The following is a 19,133-nucleotide window of genomic DNA, read 5'->3' on the forward strand; positions in this document are numbered from 1 at the left end:
TGATTACAAAACTCAGACATACCTGCTGAACAGCTGGGTCCAAATACGTTGTCATTAGCACAGGTTTCACAGGCTGTTCCACCAAACCCTTCCTGCAAAACACCCCAGGTGGTTGACATTAGACTCAAGGGGACCCATGGTACCAGGAAGGCCTTGAATTTCCAACTCAGCATTTGTTTCTCAAATATATTTTCCCTCTGTGCCTTTCCCGGAGCTGCTTCTTTCTGTTTATTTGTGTTATCATTGCATACATTAATCCCTGTGTCATTTTGTACTAAGGGTCTGAAGCTCTGCAGGAGAAAGCTGCTGTGTCAGTCCAAAGATATAAATAGATAGCAAGTGCTAGCAGCCATATCCCGACTTCGCCCAAGGGTGAAAGGAAAATGCTTTCAGTTTTGCTTTTTTTTTTTTTTTGAGACTGAGTCTTGCTCTGTCACCCAGGCTGAAGTGCAGTGGCACGATCTCAGTTCACTGCAACCTCCGCCTCCCAGGTTCTCCTGCTTCAGCCTCCCGAGTAGCTGGGATTACAGGTGCACACCACCATACCTGGATTATTTTTGTATTTTTAGTAGAGACAGGTTTCACCACGCTGGCTAGGCTGGTGTCCAACTCCTAGCCTCAAGTGATCCACCCACCTCAGCCTCCCAAAGTACTGGGATTACAGGTGTAAGCCACCTACCCGACCTCAGTTTTGTATTTCTGAAGACAGTTGAGCTCAATCCTTTTCAGAAGGATTTCCTTGTATTTAAATCCCCTAGGGCTTGAAACTTGCAAAAAGTCACTTTCATGAGATAATGAAGAAAGTCTTAAACTGGTAAAAGAAAATCTTGAACTGGTAAACCTAACGGTTCACAAAGGATGCAGAGGATAGCACCATAAGGGTCGTCTGCTAATAGTGATTATTAATATTAACAATGACAGCAATTTCTATAGTCCTGTATAGTGTCATACAGTATTTTCACATATATGGCCTCATTTTACTTTTTCAATGGATATTCAAAAGTTATTACATAGATATTGTTTCAAACTTTTTTTGGGGGTAGGGGGGCAGAGTCTTGCTCTTGTCACCCAGACTGGAGTGCAATGGCACAATTTCAGCTCACTGCAACCTCTGCCTCCCGGGTTCAACTGATCCTCCTGCCTCAGCCTCCCAAGTAGCTGGGATTACAGGCGCTGGCCATCATGCCCAGCTAATTTTTGTGTTTTAAGTAGAGACGAAGTTCCACCATGCTGGCCAGGATGGTCTCCATCTCCTGACCTCATGATCCACCCCCCTCGGCCTCCTAAAGTGCTGGGATTCCAGGCGTGAGCCACCACGCCCGGCCTGAAACCCATTTATGCAAGTGGATATGCTTAAGACTGAGCAGTAATTGACTCTCCTAAAGGCCCCCAGGCTTTAAGTGGTCATTTTGTTGCAAATGGCACACTTTAAAAAAATTAATACTTCTACTTCTTAGGAACTTCGCTGTATATGTGTGTGTGCACGTGTGTGTGTGTGTGTGTGTGTGTTTAAGGAGGATCAACAGGTAAAAAGATGGGGAGCAGAATGCAGGAAAGGAAGAACACATTTTTGAACTTACTTGGCAGGAGCAGGTTCCATTTCCTTCCATGCCTTCAGCACAACTGCCCCTGCCATTGCAGGGTGACTCCGCTCCGCCTGGGCACTCTAGGGAATCAAACAGCTCAGATGTATTCATTCGTGACTGCACACAAGCATTCTGCAAGGATGTGCTTAAGCACCTACTAAGTGTGCTAGTTGCCAGGGATAAGAAATACTTGCAGAACCTGTTGGTGTCATCTAGGGTTTTACAGAAGAGGCAGGAGTATACACAGGTGAACCGCAATGTGGTCACGAGCTGCATTAGAAAGTATCCACTGTCTACCATTTCTTGAGCGTTTGCTATACACTTTACAATGATCTAATTAGATCATTCCTATTGCAGCCTCAGGGGTGGTTGCTATTGGTGCTGGCTAGCAGATGAAAAGAATTTCAGAGAGGTTGCATATACTCACCCAAGGTCTCACAGTTTATAAGTTGCAAAGCTGGGACTTTAAGCTCAGACTTTAGCATGACTAAGGCCAGGCCTCTTCATAGGTGTGCTAGAAAGGGTATTGAGAGAGTCCAGAGAAGGGAGGTATTGATGCTGCCTTAGGGAGTCCGAGAGACATCCCTGAAGAGGAGTTATTTAAATGGCGCTTTTGAAGGTGCAGTAGGAGTTGGCTATGCTTAAAAGGAAAGGATGTTTCAGGAAGAGGCAATAGCAGGTACAAGGTCTTGGAACTGTAAAAGGGCATAACCTGTTCTGGGAATGATAGAGTTTGGTGGGGCTGGGACTTGGGAGCTGGGTGTGAGAGTTGTGGGGGGCTGATGAGGTAAAATAGGACAGTTGGGGACAATTAATGAAGTGCCTAGTATGGTAAGCAAAGGAATTTAGATTTTATTCAGAAGCTGATTCCGAACATGCATAAATACCTCTGTGATATTCTAGACCTGAATTGGAGCTTTTATGGATATTTATTAGAGGACATTCACTAAACATTCAGGGAATACCCTAATATGTGCCAAGCATTATATTCCATGTTGGGGCAGGGGGACATTTAGCTAGAAAGCCAGATATTACAATGCCCAGAATCAAATAGAGAATTAAAAATTATGGTAAGTGACCGAAGTTTAAGGTACTATTGCGATGAGGATGAAAATAAATTCTATTTCTTTCTATACTTGCTGTTGTTCTACACTTTGAGTGCTGAGTTGACATGGATTTATTGCCAATTTGGATGAGCTCTGACTGTTTAAATAAGAAATCTGAAACTGCAAGCACCAAGCAGAAACCATGCAATGACCATGAAATGTGTCTATGTGAATGAGGTGAGATGAAATGTTATCCCACATTTAAGTTAGCAAGGTAAGTGCCTTCCACAAGACAGGAAGTTCTAGATAATTGTATTAGTCCATTCTCATGCTGCTAATAAAGACATGCCTGAGACTGGGTAATTTATAAAGGAAAGAGATTTAATGGACTCACTGTTCCACATGTCTGGGGAGGCCTCACAATTATGGCAGAAGATGAGGAAAGAGCAAAGTGACGTCTTACATGGCAGCAGGCAAGAGGGCATGTGCAGGGGAACTCCTCTTTACAAAACCATCAGATGTCATGAGACTTATTCATGATCATGAGAACAGCATGGGAAAGGCCTGCCCCCATGATTCAATTACCTCCCACTGGGTCCCTCTCATGACACGTGAGAATTATTACAATTCAAGGTGAGATTGGGTGGGGACACAGAGCCAAGCCATATCAATAACAATAAAGGATGCATTTGTTTACAACTCATAGCAATCCCCTGAAGTTAAATCTTATTTTTAGCCATACTTTCTAGATGAGGAAACAGGCACAGAGTGGTTAAGTGACTTGGCCAAAGTCACCCAGCTGGCAAGGAAGGGGTAATGATAGACACACTTACCCTTCCTCTACTGAAGTGACCACCTTCCTGCTGTCCCTTCCCTCCCATCCCCATCCCATAAGACCTTTGCCATAAACTTTCCTGTGCCACAGCTCATTCTGCCACACATCTTCCCTGTGGCATGTGAAATCAGCATCCATGGAAAATAAAAATGCATTTGTCTTAGTTGATTCAGGCTGCTATAACAAAATGCCTTAGACTGGGTGGCTTATAAACAACAGAAGTTTATTTCTCACAGTCCTGGAGGCTGGGAAGTCCAATATCAAGGTGCTGGCAGATTCTGTGTCTGGTGAGGGTCTATTTCCTGGTTCATAGATGGTGACTTCTCACTGTATCTTCACTTGGCGGAAGGGGCGAGGGAGCTCTCTGGGGTCTAATCCCATCCATAAGGGCTCTGTTCTTATGATCTAATCACCTCCCAAAGACTTTACCTTTTAATATAATCACATTGGGGATTAGGTATGAACATATGAATTTTGGGGAGACACAAACATTCAGACCATAGCAGCAGTTCTTGAAGAAAGAGACTAAGCAGTAAGAGAAGCAGCTCTCTGAAAGAGACCCTGGGGACTCCTTTAAGTTACTAGGCTAGTTCTTTAGAAGAAAATTCATAATGTGCAGGTACTATAGAGGTGGGGGTCATATCCATCTGTAGATGGTTTTCTGTCTGGCTCCTTCCGATTCCTTCCTGCATCCAGAATATTAGCAAACTACACAGTCTAAATTGCCCATTTTGACCTGTGGTATTTCCACAGCAGTGGCAGAGCCAGGTTCAAAACCTGGAAAGATGCTCCACTCTACTGCACCGTTTATCACTAACACCCACCATTAACAGGCAGGTATGCACCCCAGGACAACAGCTCAGGTAACAGGCATGTTTGTGGGGCAAGGGAAGGGGAAGACATACTGATGGGTAGCTAATATTCATAAGTATTCAAAAAGCAAGACATTGGTTTGGGTTGCTCTCACCAACTAGGCTAGTAGTGGCATGAAATGCGATGGTGCCATGGGAGGAGCTCGGACATTGCAGTCAGAATGTTCTGGGTTCAAATCCCAGCTAAACTCTTTGCTTGCAACCCTTTGCTTTTGGCAAAGTCCATGCCTGGCTCTGAGATTCAGTTCAGGTGTATGTGGGGACAATACTGTCTTCTAGGCAGGTTGTTGTAGGGACTGGAAATATTAGGTGCTTAATGAATGATAGTTGCTATTATTCAGAGTGGATCTTCTTGAGTTTTTGTTTTTTCAGACTGGTACTGTAACAGTTAAAACACTCAGGAAATAAATTACTGGTACTTGTTTGAATCAGACCATCTAAGATCTTGGATATTTACAAGTGAGCATACAGACTTGGTTCCTATTTCCATGATCCTACCAGTCTAGTGAGGAGAGAGTTGTGGATTAAACAGACACTCAGGTAATACTGATTCATGGACTGGGCTAAGGGTTGTCAGGGGAAGAGATCTAGAGCTCTCATCACTTCACCTACTTGATCTTACTTACCAATAGTTACCAAAAATAATTTAATTCTAAACAGCCCAGTTGGTTTAGATCTGATCTCAACAGATGGCAAAAGCTAGATCATTAAGAAAGGACCCTGTTAAAGATTTTGGTCTTTGTCTTAGGAGGAGAAGCAGGAGGTGAGGATATAGAGGAAGGGAGAGAGCTGAATCAAGCAGGGACCAGGTAAACACTTGGGAGCCAATCTGAAAACCAACTGAGCCATTTGAGTTCACTCACATTGTTGAGCAAAGGGTGCTAAGAGAGCATCTTCATAAATCGTTCACCATCAAATAGTTCTTCTCCTGTTTGCTTTTTATAGGAGGCCCTTCTTGAGCTGAGATGGTGTTTTGTGAGCCAGGCCCAGCCCTGTGCAGAGCTAGGAAGGTAGTGACAGCTCCCCAACTATTTCTCTCTTTTGTTCCCTGTACCTCTCCCCAGAAATGGGGGTACAAGATGCTCTCTGGGTGACACCCAGTTTGCTTTCTGGGCTTGCTCAGAACAACACAGGTCCTCCTGCAGCCTGAGACTCATCAATCAGTGCCACCTTGCAGAAATGTCCTCCCAGGTATTTTTACATTTTCAGGCAATGTTGCCTAAATCCCAGTCTCCCAAACTCACATTCCACTGAATCTGTCCCTCCAAGCATGGAACCAACTTATCACCCCATCGTGCACTCATTCCATGTAGCCAAATAGACTATTCCACATTCTTCTAGACATGCCTTTCTCTCCACAGCATACCTGTACTTTTCCCACCTTCAAAGACCCTTTCTCTTACCTTGCCTCTGAGGCAGATTTGACTTCCATCCTCTGGGTGCCTGTTCCACTCAGCTCATTCCTATTATAACACACGTGGCAGAACATGCGGCAGAGTCATTTCTTGAGAATATAACCATGCTCTAGGCTACGCTGATCAGAGAGGAATTGGGGAGCTTCTCCAATTCCAGTTCCCAAAGTGTGACTTTGTGTTTAGGAAGTCTGGACATTCTTTTTCCTTAAGGACAGTTAATATACCTTCCTTTTAAAAAATTTAGGCAGGTGTTTCTCTAAGGGTGATTCACTGGACCAGGTGTTTGGAATCCCTTGGGAGTGGAGAACTTTTACAAAGGCAGATTTCCAAGGCCCTCCTCATTAGGTATGTGATACAGTTCGGCTGTGTCCCCACCTAAAATCTCATCTTGAATTGTAATCCTCATGCGTCAAGGGCTGGACCAGGTGGAAGTAATTGGATCATGTGGTAGTTTCCCCCATGCTGTTCTCACGATAGTGAGTGAGTCTCACGAGACTTGATGGCTTTGTAAGTGTCTGGCATTTCCCCTGCTTGCACTTACTCTGTCCTGCCACCCTGTGAAGAGGTGCCTGCTTCTCCTTTGCCTTCCACCATGATTTTAAGTTTCCTGTGGCCTCCCCAGCAATGCAGAACTGTGAGCCAATTAAACTTCTTTCCTTTATAGATTACCCAGTCTTGGGTATTTCTTCACAGCAATGTGAGAATGGACTAATACAGTATGTGAGCCATGAACAAGCACCTCTTAGATCTCCAACTTCAGAAGCATAATTACCTTGAAATCTACTATTTTTTCATGAGACTACACTTCTCATGACTCCTTCCAGCCCATGACTGAGCATGGTAGAGATGCCAGGGCAGGCCCACTCCTTTAAGATGCAGGCTTCCTCTGCTGGGTGATTTTGGCTAGAGGACTCCTCATCAGCTTTACCAAATTTTCTTAGACCTACATATAGTCTATAGCTTTTCCAACTAACCTTCCTTGACTCCCTCTCTTGTTCACAAGGGTCAGACCTGCATTGCTTTCTCCCTCTGCTTCTCCTGGCTTTCTTCTCATTTTTTTCATCACACATGTTTCTTCTAAGTAATCTCTTGTATCTCTAGCCCTGTCTGGCATCTCCCCACATGTTTCTTCTAAGTAATCTCTTGTATCTCTAGCCCTGTCTGGCATCTCCCTTTTGGAAGCCCTGGACTAACATGCCAGGGCATAGAGAGCTTTTGTGCACATTATAAAAAGTCTTCCCTACCCTCACTGCTCTTGTGGATATATCCCCACAGACACTAGGCTTGGAAAGCAGATGAAACTAAAATAAATTGAAGGTGCCCCTTCCTCTTGGTATACCAGGCCCACACTAGAGTGTATGGTTTGGCAAACTGAAAATGGGCTGAATTTCAGTCCAATTTCATCCCCTTGGGCAATAAGAACCTGTTATAATTTTAGGCAAAACCCGACACTTAACACCTACCAAATAGAGATTCCCTGGTGTAAGACTCAGGAAAGTACATTTTAACAGGCGTGGCAGGTAATTCTACTACACATCAATATTTGAGAACCACTGGGTATGCTGGACAAATTTATGTAGATTGTCCTAAACAGAGAGGAAGTGAAGATTTTTATGCCTAGCAGGCTGATGGGAAGCAATGCCTATAAGTTGATGTGCCTTTGCATGGCATGGTTGTGTGGTGTATCAGCTGGATACTAGGCAATGTTTCTGGTGCTTCAGAAAGGTTCTGATGTGGATGAACTTAGTAAGAAGAAAGTTCCTGAACACTTAACTGGAACACGACTTGCTTCAGAAAAACCTGTAGCACTGGGCAGCTGGTGGAAAGCCAGTGCTATTCATAGGGAGATTTTGTACACTAACTTAAAGCCACTTTGACTAATCAGCAGTTAGGTTATTTTGGTAAAAAGGTGTAACCTCCAGTGGTTAGAGGTCAACAGGAAACTTAGCTCCTAAATTGTACCACCAAGTATGTTGCAATGAAAGAAAATTCTGTAAACTTCTTGTCCACCAGGCACTAAAATTCATATTATTTCTTCTTAAAATTCTCAAAGAGCTCCACTCTATGCCTTCAGGCCATCTGTCAATGGCAACAAAGTTCTAACACAGGGTACTCCTCAAAGTGGACACAGAACAAAGTTCAAGAATTTTTTAAAGTACAAGAATAAGAAGCACCCAACAAAGTAATATTTGCAATGTCTGATTTCAATAAAAATTTACTAGGCATAAATAATGAGGGGAAAAACCAGTTAATTGAAACCAACCCAGAGATCACTATATGATATTATTGGTAGACAAAGATTTAGAAATAGTTACTATAACTGTATTCTATATATTCAAGAAGGTAGAGAATCAAGCAAGTTAAAGAAGATATAAACAAAACCAAATTGAACTTCTACCAATGAAAATACAACATCTGAAATAAAAATACAAGATATAGAATTAACAGCAGTTTAAAGACTGAGAAATAAAAGATTAGTGAACTTAAAGACAAGCAATATTAACTATACAAAATGAAGCATAGAGAGAAAAGAGACTGAAAGATAATGAGCGGAGCATCAGTGAGTTGTGGGACAACTTCAAACGTTTTAATATATGTATAACTGGAATCTCTGAAAAGGAGGAAGGGAGAAAATGTATTTGAAAAAAATGTGGTCAAAATTTCCAAATTTGATGAAAACTATAAACCCACAGATCCAAGAGCTCAAAGAATACCTAGCACAAACAATATGAAGAAAACTACACACTATAATAAAATACCGTAGAACCAGTGATAAAAAGTAAATTAAAAGCAGCCAAAGGGAAAAAGGATTTGTTGTGCTGAGAGGAACAAAGATAACAATGACAACAGATCTTATTAGAAACAATATAAGTGAAAAGACAGTGAAACAACATCCGTAAAGTACGAAAACCAAAAAAATTTGTCGACTTAAAATTCTATATCCAACAACAATATTTTTCAAAAACAAAGGCAAAATAAGGACTTTTTCAGACATATGAAAGGCATAAGAATTCATCACTAGATATCCTGCACTACAAGAAATGTTAAAGAAAATTGGTCAGGAAGAAAGAAAATAATACCAGATATAAATCTGTATCCACATAAAATAATTTAGAATGCTGGACATCGTCATTATGTGCTTAAATGTAAAATATATTTTTCCGATATTTTAAATCATTTAAAGGATGGTTCATTTGTTTAAGGAAAAATTGGTAACAATATAATGTGGGGCTTCTAACATATATAGAAGTAAAATACATAACAATAATAGCATCAAGGATAGGAGTGTAGAAATAGAAGTATATTGTTGTAAGATTCTTATGCATAGAGTGGTGTAATATTACTTAAAGGTAGACTGTGTTAAGTTAAAGATTTATTCCATAAACCTTAAAGGAAACATTTAAAAAATTGCCAAAAATAAAAAGTGTAGCTAGTAAGCCAACAAAGGAGATAAAAGAGGATCATAAAAAGAATTAATTAATACAAAAGAAGACAAACAAAGAGGGCAAAAGGAACAAAGAACAGATGGAACAAACAGAAAATAAATAGCAAGATGATGGATGTAAACCTAACATATTAAATATAAATGGTCTAAACAACCTTAATTAAAAGACATGGGCTGTCATATTAGTTGAAAGGGCAATAACTAATTATATGTTGCCTACAAGAGACCCTAACTATATGCTGCCTACAAAGTTGTATATTTTAAATATACAATTATGTTAAAGGTAAAGGGAGAAAAAAAGCACACTAACATTAGTCAAAAGAAAGCTGAAGTAGCTCATATTAATATTAGATGAAGTAGATTTCAAGTTAACATATTTTTACCAGGGATAAGGAAGTTCATTTCATAATGTTAATGGAATCAATTCATCAATAGAACATAAACCATAAATATGTATTGACCTAATAAGAGATTTTCAAAGTACATGAAACAAAAACTCATTGAACTGCAAGGAGAAAAAGGTAAATATACAGTTACAGTAGAGATTTCAGTACCTCTCTCAATAACCAATAGAACAAGTAGTCTTAAAATTATTAAGGATATTGAATCATATTTCCCATAAAAATAAAAATGAATAATTAAGTATAGAAAAGACTTGAACAGCATTATTAATCAATTTGACCTAACTGACATTTGCAGAATACTCCATCTAGCAGTGGCAGAATACACCTATTTTTCAAGAGCACATGAAACAGTTGCAAAGACAGGAGCTATTGTAGGTCATAAAACAAGTCTTAATAAATTTAAATGGATTCAAATAATATATGTGCTCTGACCACAATATAATTAAATGATAAATTTCCTTCTAAGTATGATATTAGCTTAATCTCACAAATTTGATATCTTAATTTGCATTCACTGACTAAAGGAAACATATTTGGAAACAATAGCAGGAATGTATCTGAAAAATTATTCTATTTGGAAGTAAAATATTATACTTAAAAGTAACTGATTTCAAAGAAAAAATCAAGATGGAAATTAAAAATTATTTTGAACTGAATAAAATTGAAACACAATGTATCAACATTTATGATACGCAATTAAGGCAATGCTTAGAAGGAAATTTATTGCACTAAATAAGTACCATATGAGAAAAGAAGAAAGTTTTAAAATAATGACCCACTTACAACTTAAGGTAAAGAAGTTAGAAAAATAATAGCAAATGAAACCCAAGCAAGCACAAGATAGGAGGTATAAAGTGCAGTGGCCAATGAAATAAAAATTAGAAAAGCAATAGAGTAAATAAATGAAACCAAAAGCTGGTGAATGAAATGGATGAATTCACAGCCAGACTAATCAGAAAAAAAGAAAGATGAAAATTACCAATCACAGAAATGAGAGAGGGGACATCATTACAAATCTTGTAGACATTAAAGGGATAATAAATGAATATTATGAACAAGTTTATGCCAATAAATTTGAGAATGTAGATAAAAATGGGCAAATTTATTGAAAGTAAAAAACTAGGAAAGCTCACTCAAAGGAAATAGATAACCTCAATGTTCTTATATCCAAGAAGTTGAATTTAAAATTAAAATCCTTTACACAAAGAAAATTCCATGCCAAATGGCTTTGTTTGTGAATACTATCTCACATGTAAGGAAGAAATTATATCAGTCTTACAAAAACTCTTCTAGGTAATTGAAGAAGAGGGAATATATCTCAGTTCACTCAATATAGGGAGCATTATTATCCTGATTCCAAAACCAAATACATAACAAGAAGACTATATACCAACATCCCCAATGAGTACAGACACAAAATTTTTAAGCAACATGATAGCCACCTGACCCTAGCAATACATAAAACTGATAAATACATCATAGTCAGTGCAGTAAGGTTAAAAAATGATATAAAATGAATGCAGATTAGAAATAAATAAATAAAATTGTCTTTATTCACAGGCAACATTATTGTCTATGGAGAAAATTCCAAAGTATCTCCAGAAAGTTATTAGAACTAACACATCAATTTAGTAATTTCTTAGTATATGAGGTCAATATACAAAATCAACTCTATTTCCACAAACTAGCAATTAACAATTAGGGATTGAAATTTCAAAAACCTATTAGAAGTAGTACCAAAAGTCATGAAGAACTTAGGTGCGAATCTGATAAGAATTCTGCAAAATTTGTAAGCTGAAATTTACAGAACAGTGAAAAACAAAATAAAAGAAGCCCTAAGTAAATGGAGAGCTACACACTGTCATTATGAATAAGAGAATCAATATTTTTAGATGTCAGTTCTCCCTAAATGCATCTATAGATTTAATGAAATTCCAATTAAAATCTTAGGAGGACTTTTTTTGTTGTTAGAAATTGACAAATTGATCCTAAACTTGAATGGAAAAGCAAAGGTACTAGAATAAGCAAAATAATTTTGAAAAAGGTCAAGTTGGACTTACACTACTTCATTTTAAGGCTTACGGTAACACTATAGTAATCAAGACAGTGTGGTATTCGTGGAAGGATAGACATGTAGATCAGTGGAACAGAATAGAGAGTCCAGAAATAGACCTGTACATAGACAATCAATTAATTTTCTACAATGGTCCAAAGGCAATTTGATAAGGAGAGGATCATCTTTTCAAGAAATGTTGCTGGAGTTTTTCAAATTATCTATATGCAAAGAAATGAATCTTGATCCATACTTTGAACAATATACAAGAACTAACTTGGAATAGATGATAGACCTAAATGTAAAGCTTAAAACTACAAAGTTTTGAGAGGAAAATATAGAAAAAAATCTTTGTGATATAAGGTTGGTCAAAGATTTCTAGATATGATACAAGAAGCAGTATCTATAAAAGCATGATACATTTAAACCTCATCAAAATTAAGAATGTTTTCTTTTCAAAAGGCAATGTTACGAGACTTGAAAGACAAGACACAGACTGGGAAGAAGTATTTACAAAGCACCCATCTAATATCTTAAATACTTAAAGAACTCTCAAAACTCAATAATAAGAAAACAAACAACCCGAAAAATATATGAATAGCAAATAAGCACGTGAAAAATGCAAATTAAAATGGGTTACAATGCAAGTCCACTATACATCCATTAGAATGGCTAAAAAAATCTGATTATAGCAATTGCTAGCAAGGATGCCAAACAACTGGAATCCTCATACATTGCTGATAGAAATGAAAAATAATGTAGATACTTTGGAAAACAGTTTGGCAGTTTCTAATACAGTTGAACATATTTTTACTCTACAATCCAGGACAACCACTCCCAGGTATTTACCCAAATGAAATGAAAACTTACATTCACCCCAAAACCTGTGTGTGAATGTCCATGGTGGCTTTATTTTTAATTGCCCCAAACTGGAAACAAACCCAGATGTCTTTCAGTTAGTGAATAGCTTAACAAACTGGGTCTAGCCACAGAATGGAGTACGGTAAAGGATTATAAAGGAATGAAACTTGATACAGGTAATGACATGGATGAATCTGATATTCATTGTGCCAAGTGAAATAAACGAGACTCAAAAAGGTACATACTGGGTACATACTGAATGATTCCAATTATATGACAGAAAGGTAAAATTATAGGCACAGAAAACAGGTTAGTATTTTCCAGGGATTGCGAGTTGAGGGAGGGCTCGACAACACAGAATTCGGGGGATATGCAACTGTTCCCTATATTAATTATGGTGGTTGCCACACAACTCTTCAGGTTTGTCAAAGCTTGAATAGCTGTATACTTAAAAGGTTGAGTTTTACTGTATGTAAATTATGATAATAAATTTTAAAAAATCCATTAGCACTGATCATGTGTCTCAAAGACCGGTGTGGAAAAGGCGATTAATGTCCAAAAAATGATTGATTAAATTCCACTTCTATTTAGACCTTATAAACATCCTTTTCTATAGTTTGTTCTTACTGGAAAGGAAAACAGATTCAGATACTAGATTCATAATTGTCTATTTTTAAACACATGGTAAGTTATATAATTTCCTGCTTTCAATCGAGAAATCTTTTATTTGAATGTTTTAATATAGTTGCAAGAAAATAAATGTTCGGGAGGCAGTTCTTCAGGTCCAAATAGCCATCTAGCAAAGCATTGCTGATCACCTTCCAGAAGCCAGATCTTGGTCTACAAGGGTTTCTTTTTCTTTTCTTTTTGAGACGGAGTCTTGCTCTGTCACTCAGGCTGGAGTGCAGTGACGTGATCTTGGCTCACTGCAACTTCTGCCTCCCGGGTTTCAGCAATTCTGGTGCCTCAGCCTCCTGAGTAGCTTGGATTACACACACCTACCACCCACCACCTTGCCCTGCTAATTTTTGTATTTTTTGTAGATCTGAAATTTCACCATGTTGGCCAGGCTGATCTCAAACTCCTGACCTCAAGAGATCTGCTCTCCTTGGCCTCCCAAAGTGCTGGGATTACTGGCTCAAGCCACCTCGCCCGACCCCTTTAAAGGTCTCTTGACTCCTTTTTTTTTTTCCTTTTTGTGCTGCCCTTGCTTTATTGTTGTTGCTGTTATTTTAGCAATCTAGCCCCTGGGTAGCATGCCAAGCACATTACGTGTACTATCTCAGTATTTAATCCTCACAATAGCCTTATGAAGTTGTTGTTATCACCATTTTATCTAAGAGGAAACTGAAGCCTAGCAAGGTTTGGTAACAAGGTCACAGCCACTAGGATCAGAGATAATGATTCCCATTCAGCTCTGGCTTGTAATTTTGCTTCTCTGTATGGACTACTTATAATATTTTGCATAGCTTTTACATTCATTTAATTGACTCATTCAACATTTGTTGAATGCTTACTATGATCTTCAAAACTGGCAATAATTTCTCTTTGTGTTTTCACAAGAAAGTGAAATAAAATTTAGCCAGGACAGGAAGGAGTATGCCTGTCTCTTGCTGTGGTCAGAAAGAGGCTGGTGGGGCCGACTTTAGTGCTTATTTCTGAAGAAGTGCCCCAACACATCCTCCTCTTTGAAACAAGTGCTCTGCCATCCATCCACAGTTCTTCAGGTGTCTGCCTGTAGCTGTGCAAAGGGTGAAGGCATATTCTGGCTGGAAATTGCTATCTCCTGGGGACTTTCTTGAGCTACAACATCAAATATTCTGCAACAGATGTGAGATTTTCTCTATAGAAGGTGCTTCACCCTGGCCCAGCCTTCTTGCCTTGCAGCTTGTGACCCCATGGATGAAAGGCCAAGGTGAATACTTATTGATATGGCCTGAAAGTTTGTGTTTCCCTAAATTCATATGTTGAAGCCCCTAACCTCCAATGAGATAGTATTTGCAGGTGGGGCCTTTGGGAGGTATTTAGGTTCAGATGAAACCATCAGGGTGGAGTCTCTGTGATGGGATCAGTATCCTTATAAAAAGAAGGAAAACTGGAGCACTAGAGTGCCCTCTCCCTCTCTTTCTCTCACTCCACAAACATCTGTTGTTTCAGCCACTCAGTCTATAGTATTTTGTTGTAGCAAACTGTAGCTGAGTAAGAGACCACCTTCCTTACACTCCTCAAAGACAGGCCTTTGCTGTGGCCTGAGACATCAGCGTGATCCACTGGGTCCATCCATAGAAAGGCAGACAATCATGAGAATAAAAAAATACACATATGGGACCATAAGCTACACAAAGAAATGAGATGTACAGAAATGTCCTTACCGAAGTGCTGAAACTATGTAGGGAATTAGTTATCAGCTCAATGAGAGAATTTATTGAACATGTACTATTGCCAACCCCTTTTCATGTATGTTCTCATTCTCACAACTAAATGAGGAAGGGTATCATCATCATCTTCATCACTCAGATTTTAGGTAAGAATACTGAAGTGAGGTAATTTGCCCAAGATTACATGGTCATTAGGAGTTGGAAGTGGCATTGCAATCAGGCCTAACTGAAGAATTTGAGTCCTTAAGCCTGAAGGCAGAGTATAACAGGCCAGCACTTTAGAATATAAAATCAAGTCAATAAACACTCCCTGAAATAACGAGGGCCACTGATGATTGGAGAAACACAAAAGACAGAAAAGGTAGCCAATATGCTCTGGAGGCTGACCATCTACCAGGCACATCCTAAGTACTTTCCACATACTAGCTCACCTAATCCTCAGTGCAATCTTTGGAAGGTAGGTGTGCTAGCATCATCATTTCTATTTTATAGATGAGGAAGACAGTACCAAAGAATAGGGTTACCAGGTGAAATATAGGATACCAAGTTAGATTTAAATTTCAGATAGGCAATGAATATTGTTTTAGCATAAGTACATTCCAAATATTGTTTGCAGATTCATTGTTTATCTGAAATTCAAATAGAACTGGGTGCCCTGTATTATTATTTGCTAAATCTGGCAATGCTGCAGAGGGAGTAAGTCTCAGAACTGAAATAGAATAAAGCTGGGAATGGAAGCCAGGAAATCTGACTCTGGAGTCTGCGATCTTACTGTAAAACCATGCTGCCTCTCAGAAGGGAGCTCAGGTGTCATGGAACCAACCCCAGGCAGAGCAGGCACCTAGCTAATGGTGGAAGCAAGAATTCCAGGGGTGGGCTAGTTAGAGGAAGGCTACTTTCCTAGAAGTTGAGCCTGCAACAGAACCAGGTATTTTGGAAAGCAGGAGAGAGTAATGAGTTAGAACTGGGGTCTGCAGTGAGACAGTCCCTGTTTGCTGGTGTGGCTCCACACTTATTAGCTGGTTCTCTTTGGGCAGGCTGCAAAACTCCTCAAAGTCCCAGTGTCCTCACCTGGGCTCACAGGTACAATTGCTTTTCCTCCTCTGCTCCCATGTCAATTTTCCTCATTAGTCTGTGAGCTCCTTGGGGATAGGGACCTATTATACATGTGATTAGGGGTCGGGCCTATTATATATCTGATTGTGTGCAGCATATAGTAGGTGCTTAATAAATGCTTGATTTTTATGAGCTGGCCAATGCTGGAAGGAACTTGGAAGAAAAGGTAGCAGGAATGTGGGGGTATGAAGAATCCTCATTTTATGGCCTAGATAGACTGTTTTAACAATTTATGAAAACAGTTCATTTGGTTATGAAATAAAAATTTTAAGGAAACAGTGTAATTTATTTCCTGCTTTTCAAATCATTTTCTATCATCTCAGGCCCCCATTAGAAAAAGCTATGGTAAAATTGACATTCCTAGCAATGATGCTTGAAAGAGCTATTATAGAATTTGCTACAAGGGCACGTTTCCGATGCATTGTGAGGCTCAAGAAGCTGATAAGACTATTCTAGGTCATTATCACATTTCCTCGGGTCACCATAACTCTGGTGGTTTCTTGCATCCTGACTTTCCTAATGCAGGAGGCTTTACCATTATAAGCCGTCAGCAAATCAACAGCTGGTCTGTTTCTTTAAAGGAAGATAATACACTTCCTGCCCCACAAGAGACCAGGGACTTCTCTGTAACTTTATCTCCTAAGAAACTCTAGAGGTGCCTATTCCACGTCACCACCTTTGTTTAAAAGCTTGGTGCACAGTGCTAGGCAGAAAATCCATCCTGGTCCTCCATTTAAAGCTCTTGTTGGATTTGTCTGCCTGGGAAACTGAAGTGAAATATGTTCTTTAACTGAACTCAGCATTATTTGTCACTCAAAGCAAAAAAGGAAACGCCTAAAAGGATGGTTTCAAATCCCTGTGGTCTATTATTTGTAACCTGGATAGTAAATGGCAAGAAATATGCAGTGAGAAAGAAAAAGAGGCCTGGAAATGCAAATAACATGATATAAAAAATAAATTTAGAAAATTCGATGACATTGACTTAAAAAAGAAAAATCAAGACTATTTCTTTTTGAAATAATCAGATTGTTTTGTCCACAATTGAGTTTGGGTGTAACTCCTTTGCACATGCTCGTTTTCCATTACTTTGAGTTGTTACACAAATCCATTACCATTCATGGCAGAATAAAAAAAAAAAGTAGGATGTTCAAATTAAAAAATCGATTTCATCCCAAATAGAATATCGGCTGTTCAGACATGATTAAGTTCCAAAGTAGAAACGTATTTTTGTGAGGAAAGATCTCCATGTGCACATTTGGTAAAGTCGTGTAATTTTTAATTAGGGAGAAGCAGGTTACATCCAGGTAGAAACACCTTCCTTATTTTTTTTCACCAAGTGAGAATTCGTGCTTTGTTCTTAATTTTAGAAGATGATGGACACAATTTTTTTCATTGTGTGTCTTTACATTCTCCAAGTTCTCAGCATTGACCATAGGGTGATTTCCCAATTTGAGTAAGATATAGTTTTGAAATAACCCAGAAGTGTTGCATATGAATGTATTTGTCAGTGCATTAAAAAGGAAGTGGATGTTCCATTTGCTTTGGAAACAAGGCCATTCTGGAGCTTGGGAATGTGCTTCCTCAGAAAGAAGGATAGACCCATGTCAGCAGCTCTGAAATGGCCTTATCCTTACGGAAATGTAAAGTGATAGTCAAGGTCTTGCTTGTCATCACCACAAAATGTGAGAGGTAAAATATACTGCCGAGTAGAGGATTTATCTTTTTCCCTAGCCAAAGGAAGGAAGCCTTTCGAGACATCTAGTGTGTTTGGAAGATGAAGATAAAGGGGAGTACCGTTTTGCCCCAGTGAAAGGATAGTAGAAATAATGTCCAGGCCCCAGTTTTCATGTTTTGCTGCTCTGGCTTTAAGACCTGTCTGAAGGGAATGTTTGAGCATTCAAAGAATGCTTTTGGACCCTTTTTTTTTTTTTTTTGAGATAGGGTCTCACTCTGTCACCCAGGCTGGAGTACAGTGGCATGATCTTGGCTCACTGCAACCTCTGCCTCCCGAGCAATTCTCTAGCCTCAGCCTCCCGAGTAGCTAGGATTACGGGCGCATGCCACCATGCCCAGGTACCCTTTTAGATTCTTTTGATTGTAGATGTGAACCTTCCCACATTTGACTGCACATAGCACAGTATGATGGCATAAACCTGCTAAAAGATCTTGAATCCTCTTTGCCTACTCATGCTCTAAGAGTTACCCTCTGTTAAAAAAGGATTTAGAGAAAGAGTGTCATTTTATTCATCTTTCATTATCAGAGGTCAGTTTTGACTGTGAGTCACTGATTCATTTATTCATTAAACATTTATAAAGGTCCTTCTTTTTGTCATAGACTTTGCCAAGTCTTATCGCCTAGGTTAATGTTTTAAAATCTCAACTACAGTTTTGTAAAGTAGGACTTTTAGCTCCCATTTGACAGATGAGGAGAATGAGGAGTAGGCAGAAAGTCACTTGCCCCAACCAGTAAGTGGTGGAAAGAAGTTCTAGCTGCTGGCCCAGTGTTCTTTTGCCCTCCTGGCCGTTTTCTGTCATTCATTATGTTGGACATGCTGACTTTTGTTCTGCATCTTGGACAAGGCCGTTCCTTGTTTTCAATGTGTCTGATTAATAACTTAGCATCAGATTTGTTTTTATGGGTTAGAAAGAGAAAAGCAAATCTAAACATTCTTTCTATTGTATCAAAATGTCTATAAGACCTAGACATGATCGTGACCACATTTGGCACAAAAAAAGTTCTTAAAATCTGGAAGTCTGAGTTAATTGCTTTAAAAGACACCTGATTCTTATTTGCTAAACTCTTAGAAATATGCTGTGCCAACATGCTGAGGTAAAACTGAGTATAGGCGAGTTAACAGAGAGAAGCGGCAGGATCTCTCTTTTTTTTTTTTTTTTTTTTGAGACAGAGTCTCGCTCTGTCGCCCAGGCTGGAGTGCAGTGGCGCGATCTCCGCTCACTGCAAGCTCCGCCTCCCAGGTTCACGCCATTCTCTAGCCTCAGCCTCCTGAGTAGCTGGGACTACAGGCGCCTGCCAACATGCCCGGTTAATTTTTTGTATTTTTAGTAGAGATGGGGTTTCACCGTGTTAGCCAGGATGGTCTTGATCTCCTGACCTCGTGATC

General features: G+C 39.2%; 1 protein-coding gene across 1 annotated transcript in view; it reads right to left on the reverse strand.

Annotated features, from left to right (window-relative positions):
* The window catches only part of STAB2 (stabilin 2), a 166,792-nt gene that overhangs the window by 139,166 nt on the left and 8,493 nt on the right, over window positions 1-19,133 (reverse strand). Inside the window, exons 4-5 of the mRNA XM_011968635.1 lie at window positions 1,581-1,666; window positions 23-92 (exon numbers count right to left, since the gene is read on the reverse strand). Coding sequence (XP_011824025.1) covers window positions 23-92; window positions 1,581-1,666 — 156 coding nt within the window. The remainder of the gene's footprint in view (window positions 1-22; window positions 93-1,580; window positions 1,667-19,133) is intronic.

The sequence above is a fragment of the Mandrillus leucophaeus genome, unplaced genomic scaffold (genome assembly GCF_000951045.1).
Source record: "Mandrillus leucophaeus isolate KB7577 unplaced genomic scaffold, Mleu.le_1.0 Scaffold852, whole genome shotgun sequence".
NCBI classification, from domain to species: Eukaryota; Metazoa; Chordata; class Mammalia; order Primates; family Cercopithecidae; genus Mandrillus; species Mandrillus leucophaeus.